The 11,453-nt window shown below is 32.1% G+C and overlaps 2 protein-coding genes and 1 pseudogene across 3 annotated transcripts; 2 read left to right on the top strand and 1 right to left on the bottom strand.

Annotated features, from left to right (window-relative positions):
• Positions 1–6,128: 6,128 nt before the first annotated feature.
• Positions 6,129–6,880, top strand: LOC104750055 (uncharacterized). Its single transcript, XM_010471781.3, has one exon. The coding sequence runs from the start codon at positions 6,233–6,235 to the stop codon at positions 6,578–6,580; it is 348 nt and encodes a 115-aa protein (XP_010470083.1). The 5' UTR covers positions 6,129–6,232; the 3' UTR covers positions 6,581–6,880.
• Positions 6,881–7,673: 793 nt separating this feature from the next.
• On the top strand, positions 7,674–8,852 carry LOC104750054 (glyoxylase I 4 pseudogene; annotated as a pseudogene). The gene has a single exon (XR_015585326.1). The product of XR_015585326.1 is annotated as a glyoxylase I 4 pseudogene (transcript).
• A 911-nt stretch (positions 8,853–9,763) lies between these two features.
• LOC109129567 (uncharacterized) lies at positions 9,764–10,731 on the bottom strand. The gene is made up of 3 exons (XM_019237917.2): positions 10,565–10,731; positions 10,350–10,472; positions 9,764–10,121 (listed from the first exon to the last, which is right to left on the bottom strand). Exons 1-3 carry the CDS (start codon positions 10,583–10,585, stop codon positions 10,005–10,007), a joined length of 261 nt encoding a protein of 86 aa, XP_019093462.1. The 5' UTR covers positions 10,586–10,731; the 3' UTR covers positions 9,764–10,004.
• Between the last annotated feature and the right edge of the window lie 722 nt (positions 10,732–11,453).

Below are 11,453 nucleotides of genomic sequence, written 5' to 3'. Positions count from 1 at the left end.
CAAATTAACATGAGTTCATGTATCTTCCCATTTAAATATTTAAGATTTGTAATTATAAATTTTAGATAATGTACGGATTTTTCTTGTTTAACCTATACTAATAATAATAATAATATAATAATAATAGTTAGTTTCTTTATATCTTTCTTAATTTTATAGCTTTATGACTCGAATGGTTACAAATGTTGGAGTGTATAAATCAGTTTGTAATTTAAGCTTTTTTATTTATAATTTATAAATTATAAAGCATAATAATAGTGCATATTGAAAAACATATTAAAAAACTAACGCCATATCATATAAATTAGATTTTACAACAATAACGACAACTTTCTGTAATACTAATCAATTATTTAAATCATCTTAAAGAATTTCATAGTCTAAATGAGTTTAGGGTTCTCATTTCTCAGTTAGTTTTTTTTTGTTCACATTATAATTTGTATAGAGCTTTCCATCGAAATGAAATCATAAAACATTCACACCACACAATATAATAAAATAAAAAAGTATTTAAAATTGCTTGGAGGGAGGGATTGAGAAAACAAGAATATTTTTACGCGTGTTGGGCACTTGACCATGAAACTAATTCACGAATACACATCACTAATCCGTAAAGTAAACATGGATGAAACTGTAATTTCGTCACAGTAGAAAATCCATAGACAGGACAATGTATTGTACGATAAGATGGGTTGTGTTTTCTGGTTCATTTATCCCAAACCTGACAAAATAGACAAAACAAGACAATTCTAAAAGCGGTCCAAAAAGTCATGTGGCGATACCATCATCGTGATCCACGTGGAGAGATGAGCTTTCGTGTACGACTCGTGGCGTGTGACCACGTGATTGCTCCAACCTAATTGGTAGAGACGACGTCGTTATCAGGCATTGCGAATTACAAAAGTCTTTCTCATTCTTCGATAACTCATAACTCGTTACGAAAGACAAAATAATTCGTCGGGGTAACGGCAAGGGTGTGCGTAGTAGCTCTCTACGTGAAGAAACAAGAGAGCACATGTTAATCAAATGCGTGTATTAATGCTTCTGACTATTGCAATAGGCCCAACTCGTTTGAGTACTAGCCCGTTTAGTATAGCATTTTCAAAATTTCTTTTTTTTTAGCAACACTCATAAATGATCTATAGAAATCTTAAATCAATAGGGAGACATGTCAATTCGAAGAAATAATTTGCATCATCTAAGTTAAATGATTGTTGGAGAGCTCATTTTCGTAACGCCTTTTACCAGTATTAGAAACTATTTATAATATATAGTGAACATAATATAGGCACAACAAGTTAAGTTACTTTACTTCATGGCTCTAATTGATTATGAATTACTTTAGAATTTATTGTAATATGAAAATAATTTAAGAGCGGCAATGAAAAAGACATCTACACTGATTTACTCCTTGAACTGATTCATTCGATCTTGTGCAAATAGCGCCCGCCTTCTTATACTTCTTTATACACATATTTACACACTCACTGGTTACACAATTCTGGAACGGATAGGTCTTGTGACACTGACGTTTTCTTCCTTGGCTCACGTCTCCCACCACTCCTACAAAAACAACAAAATTGTTTCAAACGTTATATCTTAATTTCAGTATCTTAAGAGGATATATATTTCCAAAAGTTTTGTTTTGTATCCATAAAAAGATCTGTGTTGAAAAAGTATTGTAGGGACGATATATAAGTTATTAGTTATGTGCAGAATATGTTTTTTTTATTATAAAAAAATTATATAAATTTTCATCGAAAACTACATGACATCAAAATTTATGAAATATCTATCTTGAAATAGTTGTCAACCATATTACAAAAAGAGAACAATTATTGAAGAAAAAGAAATAATAATTCTCAATAATTATTGTTGTGAAATCAGTTCATGTCACAATAATTCTCAATAATATGATAAGACCATATAACTTTATAAAGCAGGAAATTTCAAAAGAAAATATTTAGGTATCAGTGTGGTATATAGGTCTAGTAGCCATGGTATGAATTTGGCCTAGAAGGAGCCAAACCTTATATTATGGAATTATATTTTGAACAGAAGAAGGTTTGACACATATATTCATAGAGCATATATCATAAGCGAATTGGTATTTTAAAGAATAATGTTAAGTAAAACTCTTTTGTCTGTCAACTGGATTATGACAAATTATTTTTTTCTCAAACAATTATTATATATAATATATTAATTTTTTCTTCTAAATGTAAGTATAAACCTATCACAAGAATGGTGAAGATAATCAGAATGGTGAATGAGAGTTGACTGTGTTTGCTCATCCTAAATGATAAAAATGATTTTTTTTTGTTTTTTTGAAATTATAAAACAAAAACGAAGTAAGTTATATTTATATAAGTTAGATGTCTTTAAATACTTTTAAAAAATCTAATTTACACCCACCTTAAAATCCGAGTCAAAAGGATCTAGTTTAGTTACCATGTTCGACAAAGAGGGTGCCCATCTTCAAGCATGATTTGAGGCTAGATTCTACTGAAGTTTTATCTTACAAACAAATGTTTTAAACACACAGTTTCTACAAAGGTTGTAAAATGTTTATTTTTTTTTTGAGTATAATTTAACATTAAATTAAAAAAAAGATCTAGTTTGACCCAAATTCGAGATTATTTTACTTATTTTAAATAATTACTCCCTATGATTTTTTTGTTGTCATTATAAAGTAAAAATTTTGTTTTCCAATACTTGTCATTTTAAGTTTTCAATGCATATGTTTGGTAAAAATATCAATTTTATCCCAACTATTTTAATGCGTTAACCAATAAAAATTTAGAAAATATATTAAAGAAAGGGTATAATAGAGCATTGATCTATTTTCCTAATTTGTGTGCAAAATTCTAAAACGATAAGTAAATAAAACCAGAGGGAGAATATTATTAAGAGTTTTTGGCTAAAAACACAAAGATTAAGAAACAATAAATGTTTTATTATTAACAAAATTCAACCAAAGCATGTATAATTTATATAGTCAAAAAATATTATGTTCATATTGAAAAGTCTAAAAGATTTATTATTACAATGATATATATGACATACAATGATTATTATACTTGGTTAACATTATTATATTTTTAAAAATTGTAAATAATTTTTTCATCTAGTTTAAATTTAAGGTATAATTTTTAACATTTGTTTTTAGAAAATATTGATATGATGTTTGTTATTTTTTATAATTTGATTAGTTATACCATTTAAATGATGTGTGAGTTTCTTAAAATCCATAAACATTGATGTGGAACAAAGTAATTATTATTGGTTGAAAAATATGAGTTGTAGTAAATGAAATGTTTATATTAGATGATGATTTAATGATGTGTCACTCTTAAAACACTCCAAAACTGAGGTGTTATTGCTGCAGAAACTCTTAAAAGTTTTATTGTATCGCTTTTTCGGCAGGTGCTTATAATTTTAAAAAATCATCATCTAATATAAACATGTTGTTTACGACAACTTAAAAGTTTTATTGTATTGATTTTTCTGCAGGTACCTTTCATCCCGACTTTAAAAATTTTCTAATTTTTTTTATTTATTATCCTAATTTCTTGAAATTCCAAATATTAAGCTAATAAGTAAATCAATTTTCTCTGTCAACTTATCATTCCTCAACCAATAATCACATTTTTTATATAAATTTGGTAATTAATATTTCTATTTTATGTGATTAAAATCATTTTGGTCTGTGATTTTTTTTAATTTTTCAGACATGATATTAGTTAAATGTTAACAAAATTTTGATGTCATATATGAAAATAATGTTTTACAGTTTGCTTAAAGCCTTCGAAATCGTTTGGACCGGCCCTGCCACTGACTAATTGCTACATGGACAGAAAGCAAACAGAGGCGAGGGCTAGAAGAAAGCCCATGTTTCGTCTTCTTTTCCTCGAACTCACATGAATGAGTTATCTTATTTTTGTTTACGTTAGGATTTTAGCTTGGTGAATTTTTTAAATCATTACCTTCAATTGAATCTTATTCACTAAACATTGTTAAAATGTTAAATTTAAACAAATTCAACCAACCTATCGTCTTCAAAACCACATCGCTATATTGGCCTATGAATTAATTAAAAAACTTCTGCTAGTGTTTTGATTTAAATGAACATAGTTAATCTACAAAAATCACGCGAGCTCTCACGTGAGTAATGGGAAACTTACGGACGAGAGAACAAATCCTGTGAAGTGTGTGAACAGTGAAAGCTGAAGAGAAAAGTCACGTTATGGACGTTATGGTGGTACATGTGAAACCAATCAAAACCCTTATACCAACCCCTCAAGCTATCTTTTCACACATGAAACTGCATGAAACAATTAATAAAGATTAGAAGAGGTTATCAATTAATCAATAGTCCCTATACAATCATGTTGATGGACGTAAAAATGAATTGATACAATATTTAAAAGAAACAAATACTATATGAAACTGATGACGCGGCTAATGAAAACGGAACCCAATTGTATTTTGGGCAATTGTCATAAATACCACTAAAATATGTTTTTATTCCAAAAATATCATAATTTAGTTTTTTTTTCCAAAAATACCATTAAAATAGAAATTTTTTCAAAAATACCACATAATTATAATTAAAGTTCTAATACTAAAAACTAATTCCTAAATTCTAAATACTAAATCCTACCTCTAAAAACTATACCCTAAAACTAAATTTGTCAACTCAAACTTAAAAAAAAAATTCTACATCTATGGTAATTTTGGAAAAAAACAATTTGTGGTATTTTTGGAAAAAAAAACTAAAATTTGGTATTTTTGGAAAAAAAATATTTTTTGTGGTATTTAAAGAAATTTATCTTGTATTTTTGTTACAAATTTATACATGATAAATGCCAATTCTTCTGATAATGTCGAATTGTTTTGCCAAATCTCAATATAGTGAAAATGTGGAGTTTGAAACTCATATGTTTAAGGACATGCAGAGGTGGCAATGTTTACTTGCTCTAAAAAATTCCACCAACTCTGTCTCGGAGGTTTGGTTTCCCAATTTAGAGTTTAATATAAATTATTAAAGTTGACAATATAAAAACAACAACAACAACAACATAAATATGTAATCAGTGCAGAGTAATATATTCCCAATCAGGAGGACACAAATGAGATTCTGAGACCTTTTTTAGGATGATTATTTCATAAAAACGCATAACAAATAGTATTGATATAACTAAACCAATATTCTTAACATACCTAATGAAATAAAACGTAAGATACAAGATTTAATCTCGTGCATCAAACTCACAATCAAAAATATAAGGCGTGAAGGGAAGAGATGCATGCTTGACCCCTCTTGTGCCATTAATAGATTAGAGATCGATGTTGTGTTCCAATGCAGGTTGTTATTATTACACTCACTCACATATAACTCTGTTTGAATATTAAAAAGTTATATATATATATATATATATATATTGTTGCTGATCCTTTAAGGGAAGACGAACTTGAATTTAATTATAGGATGCTAAAGTATAATGATGGTTCCTACTTCTCATCTACTACGTCCTAATTATGCCTTAATAGTTTTAGGATGGTAATTAACAAGTAACAACTAAAGGTAGTGATTAAGTATTATGGGACCAGATCTACTCATATATATTTACTAATTAGCAATTATTTAGGCGAAGTATATACTAACTCAGCAAACCTTCGTAAAACCAGTCTTTGTGGTTTTTAACTACTAGGTTTGGGCATTGTTTTTTTTTTTGGATCTGGAAAATAACACCAAATAATAACAAAATTTTATTTCGGATTGTTTTGTGGAAGTTAATTTGAATTATATCATAGATGTTTAAATTACTTAATAAGTTCGGATTGAAAAATTTGTTTTGATTTTTTTGTCCACCACTAGTTTTCAAGCTCGTCAAACCAAAATTGTTTTAGCAAAATCTGAAGACCTTTGGGTTTTCAGTGAACCAAAAGATTCAGGACCATAGAAGCAGAAAAAAGAAAAAATATATGTTGGGAAAAGGTAGAGAAATCATATTGTTCCCATCTGTAAATGTCTTTTTATCTTTTTCACCACCCGATTTTTAATTAATCCCAAGCAACAACAACCACTTTATTTCACATCACCTTATAAATTAGCTACCAACCTTCTCCTCAAAGTCCCAACAAAACACACTACACTAGCTCCACCACCTGCTCAAACTCATAGCCTTCTACACACTTTCAAGAAACCAACGCAAGCTGACTTATAGAAATGACTTCAAAAACTTGCCTCTTCTTTATCTTCTCTTCTCTAATCTTCACAAACTTCGCCTTAGCGCAAGACCGAGCTCCTCATGGGTTGGCTTACGAGACTCCAGTGGCATTTTCACCTTCTGCATTTGACTTCTTTCACGCGCAACCAAAAACCACTGATGCTACTTTTGACCCTTGCTCGGAATCCGGCTGCTCGCCTCTCCCCGTGGCTGCAAAGGTTCAAGGAGCTTCTGCTAAAGCACAAGAAAGCGAAGTAGCATCAATGTCAGTTGGTTCTAAAAGCGGAATAGGAGCTGGTAGTGTGGTTGGGATCATCCTTGGACTTGCGTTTGCTGTGCTGATGTGAACCATGATAGGGCATATAGCTAGACTTTGAGTTGTAATGTGTGCTTTTGCTTTCCCTTTACTAGAAGCTTGTATCTAAATATCCATCTGCAGTGGTTAATAGCAGAGTATTTTTCACTGTTTACCATCAGGGCCGTGTTTGAAGGGTTAAATTTGTGGCTTTTAGCCTCAGACTCCCAAAATATCAAACTTTTGGAGACCCACTTTAGTTAAAAGTTTGGTTTAGCGTATTGGTTTATAAAGTGTGTAACTTAGAGTCTATGTTATAGATTTGAATCTATAGAAAGAGTTTGGTTAGAAACCTCGAGTACAAAAGTTTGGTTGACGAGTTTCTTGAGAAAAAGAAAGGGATTATTATTATGTCTTGCGACTTTTTTAAATACCATTTTCAATATTTTGTATCGTTTCAGAACCAAATGAAAAAAAAACTAGATTGAAAAGTCCCTCATTGTTATTATACTTATACTAGTCCAAATGACCCTCTCTAGCCATAACCATGTTTATTACATTACCATTATCAAATCTAATAGTAGAATACTATAAAGGCTCTGAATTCTATAATTGAACCATATTAACCTTTAAAAAAAAAATATTAAACACATTAATAGAAAACTAAACAAACTAATTTAGTTTTTTTGTCAACTCTAGTCTAGTTTAGTTTCATCTAGAATTACACACACACACATATCAATATCTCTCTCTCTATATATATATATATATCTTATAATGGACTTGTAAACATTTTACACTTAGTTAATTATATTAAATGGTTGATTATAAAATAATTTTTAGGAGATATATAGAACCTTTGTAAAAGATGAAGTTTTTAAAAAATAAAAGCAAAATTTATGAAGATCATAACTTTCGAAATTATATTTGTTTGGATTGAAAATACATTATAAGATACGTTTTGTTGAAGTATCATGAATAGTATACAAATTAAAGATTCATTTGAACAAATAAGTGAAAAGCAAATATCATAATCACTAATGATGTCACAAACCAGTATTTTTATTCTTAACTTTATGTTTTAGTTATAATGATGATTAGTATTAACACAACAAAATTTAAAAAACTCGTTTCTTCACATACTAATACCGCTCTCTAGCCACACTTGTAATAGAGTGGGTAGATAAGATAAGTGTTGCTGGTCGACATCGTCCCTCTGCTACAATAGAAAAATAATGCGAAGGTGTGTGAAGAGTGACACGTGAGCGATATGTGTGTTCATACATGCAAGCTCCCTATTCAGGCGTCCGTCACGTGTCCTTCAATTAGTCCTCGCCGCTCCCGTTTTTAAGGTACTACTATCAACTTTCTTTTAGGCGAAGTAACAAAGCCGCGTCTCGTCGGAATCTGATGGAGAAGAAAAAGAAAGGTGATGATGATGTATCAAACTCGAAGCCGCCTTTAATGGCGTTGAACCATGTCTCAAGGCTTTGCAAAGACGTCAAAAAGTCTTTGGAGTTCTACACGAAGGTGTTAGGGTTTGTGGAGATAGAGCGTCCAGCGGCGTTAAACTTCGACGGTGCGTGGCTTTTCAACTATGGTGTAGGGATCCACTTGGTGCAAGTCAAGGACGAAGACAAGTTACCTTCCAACACGGACCATTTGGACCCGATGGACAACCACATTTCTTTCCAGTGCGAAGACATGGAAGCTTTGGAAAAGAGGCTCAAGGAAGTGGACGTGAAGTACATCAAGAGGACGGTGGGTGACCAGAAAGACGCAGCCATCGACCAGCTCTTCTTCAACGACCCCGATGGCTTTATGGTGGAGATTTGCAACTGTGAGAATCTCGAGCTTGTCCCACGCCATTCAGCAGACGCCATACACCTCCCAGAAGACCGACACGCACCTCCAGTTGCCCTCAATGGCTCATCCGACCGTAAAATTCCCCAGCCCAATTCTTAATACTACTCGTTTCGTCTCTACCTAGTCCGATGTTGTGCTAAGCTACCACTCTATTAATCAATGTTTGTTTGGGACGCGAACTCCTTTCAAGTTCCAACCATGAGTGCTAGTAGGTCAGGCCATTTTGTTTTTTTGTTCGGATTCGGTTTGGGTTTAGTTTTTAATAAAACTTGACTGAACTCAAACCGTAGTTATTTCGGTTTTGTTCGTCTTGGTTCGTCTAGTTCAGTTTCGTTTTAAAGTTGGTTTGGTGTTGCTTTGGTTGGGTTTCTATTTGGTTAGGTTTGTTCTGAAAAATGTGAACAAATTCTAATGTATTTTTCAAACCAGCGTAATCTCTACCATAAATTTTGTAGTAACACATGCTTTTTGTCCAGAAAAATAGCACAGTAACTATCAATAACAAAACAAAGTTAAAAATAAAGAGACACGATAAAGAGTGTTGTTGTTAATTTGGAGTAAGTTGAAGGTATCAATATAACTTAAACACTGGTTTCGATTGGTAAGGTTCGGTTGGTTCAGTTAAAATTCCGACCCCTAACTGCTAGAAAGGGTCTCTGTGGTGGCTCCGAATTAGACCAACTTATTTGCACAAACAAAGAAACGCGGGAGAAGAGTATCTGCGGAACTTCGAAAAGAAAACGAGTGAGGAGAAGTGATCACCTGAACTGAACAACTAACTGTAGTCAGAAGAAGTTGATGTTTAGCAAATGCTTTTGCTACTGTTCAAATTCAGTGGCCACTTTGGCCTCATCAGATCCAGAAGAACAAACCTGAGTAGTTTCAGAGAAGGGAATCAAAACAAGAACTAGGCTGGGAAAAGAATATCCACTACCATCAAAGCTAATGAACCAAGAAACAAACTTGAACAATAATATGCCTATAACCTCTACAATGCTTGCATTACTACTCCCATGAAACTATGAAAACATGTTTTCAGAGAAAGTAGAAATACCTTAAATGTCCATGCATTTGAGAAACTTCTTTCACGCACAACTAGGAAAAACCAGGATGCCAATTTAGACCCTCCGAAACCCGCTGCTTGCCTCTCCCTGTGGCTGCAAATGGATCATCGCAGCAGAAACTTCCAATTCCATTCAGCCTGGTATTTAAGCTTGATACATGATAGAGAAAATATAAAAATTTCCATCTGCAGTGGGTAATAGCAGAGCGTTCTAATGTTTACCGCATAATCAAATACTGATCGCCTGCCAAAAAGAAATCAAATCTAGCATAATATAACAAGTCGTACGCCACAACATCTCAATCATTAAGCCAAAACAACAATAACCTCTGATAACATTTTCAGTAACTAAAACACAACAAACAATTCTCTTCTCAAGAAAGTAGACAAAACAAGAATAGTGCTGTATTCAGTTATAAGGCCATAACAACCAAGTTGTCTACATCTCAAACAAACTCGTAGTATCATCAAGAACACGAAAACAACAATCGAATTCATGAGCCTTGTAGAAGTTTCACATCTTCAGCAAAAGAACTATTATCCATCTCTACCATTTACGAGAACTAAGATACTCAATGGCAGGTTCAAAAGTCTGATCCACAGCTTTGTTCCACAGAGATGCAAATTCCATACGATACTTCTTCCCGAATATGCGATCTCTCACCTGAGAAGACAAAAACAATCCTAAATTTCAACTCAAAGCTACTAGAACCATAAGTTCATCTAAGAACCTTACAACCCCTAATATCAAAAGGCAAACTCCAAATCCTAATATCAAACCCCTTAAATGTTTTCAAAATTGGAACCCTAGATTCTCATCAATTGAATGATAATTTTAGGGATTTGTAAACGTTTGCGACAAATAGAGGGGGAAAAAGAAGTAAGAAATAACCTGAGATTGATCGAAGGATTGAGATTTAGGATCAGAAACAGATTGATGGATGATGAGCTTTCGCTGCTCGTAAACGAGGAACCCAGTCAAGGCGCTACCAAGAGTGAAACCAAGAAGACGTTCCTGTAGAAGAAATCGTTTAAAACCAACGGATATAACAAATTCAATTCTTAGAAGAAACAAATAAAGGAATCTGGAGAACGAGAAGAAGAAACCTGAGCGAGAATGCTGATCATGGTGAAAACTCTCTAATTTGATTTTTGCTGGGATTTGATTTGAGGGTTCTTTTGTTTTCTCGAGAAAAATAAATTGAAAATTGAGGAAGACGACTATGCAACGAGACGAGAAAGAGACGTATAAAACTGGGCCAACTATGGGCCTTAGCCCTTAACAGTTAAACAATAAGGTCACCTTTTTCTTAATTTTTTTTTAAATTTTTTAAAAACATTATAATTAATCGAAAATACTGAGTCGTCGTCTCACAAAAAGTCACTTAGAAAAACAGGAATTTTTTTAAACAAGAGTGCTGCAAAAAAAGATTCGTCTTCAAGTGAATTAAATCCAAGTGTGATACATTCAAACTTGGATTAAAAAACTAAAAAAATAGCTTTTTTTTAACCTTTTTTTTTTTTTTTTTTTTCATTCATCTCTATTTTTTCATTCTCATTCATAGCCAATTACTGTCTCCACTCTGAACCGGCTTAAAGCTATTTTTAAGCCGGTTCTGCCCCACTCGAAATGACCAGTGAGGCAGAACCGGCTTAAAAATAGCTTTAAAAGTTATGGTTCTGTTCAATTTTGAGAGAATAGACCTTAACTAAATAAAATAACTTTTTGTAATTTTTTTTGGACTTTAAAATATACTCTTTCCGTTTCAAAATATAAGATGTCTTAGAGAAGTTTTTTTGTTTCATAATGTAGGATGTTTTCAAGTTTCTATGCAACTTTTAGATTAGTTTAGTATTTTATATTATGCAGTATTGTTTCTGGTTGAACTTGTTAAAAGTAAAGACTTCTATATCATAATGTAAAGACTTGTTAGCAGAAAATAGTATTCTCTCCGTTTCAAAATATAAGATGTCTTAGAGAAGTTTTTTTGTTTCA

Source organism: Camelina sativa, chromosome 16 (assembly GCF_030686135.1).
Source record: "Camelina sativa cultivar CO46 ecotype springtype chromosome 16, ASM3068613v1".
NCBI classification, from domain to species: Eukaryota; Viridiplantae; Streptophyta; class Magnoliopsida; order Brassicales; family Brassicaceae; genus Camelina; species Camelina sativa.
This window is presented reverse-complemented; position numbering and strand designations above follow the sequence as displayed.

Coding starts and splice junctions, on each gene's coding strand:
- LOC104750055 (XM_010471781.3), top strand. CDS start 6,233: ATGACTTCAAAAACTTGCCTCTTCTTTATCTTCTCTTCTCTAATCTTC.
- LOC109129567 (XM_019237917.2), bottom strand. CDS start 10,585: ATGATCAGCATTCTCGCTCAG. Junction 10,473..10,564: donor TGATCAGCATTCTCGCTCAG/GTTTCTTCTTCT, acceptor TTTCTTCTACAG/GAACGTCTTCTTGGTTTCAC. Junction 10,122..10,349: donor AATCCTTCGATCAATCTCAG/GTTATTTCTTAC, acceptor TTGTCTTCTCAG/GTGAGAGATCGCATATTCGG.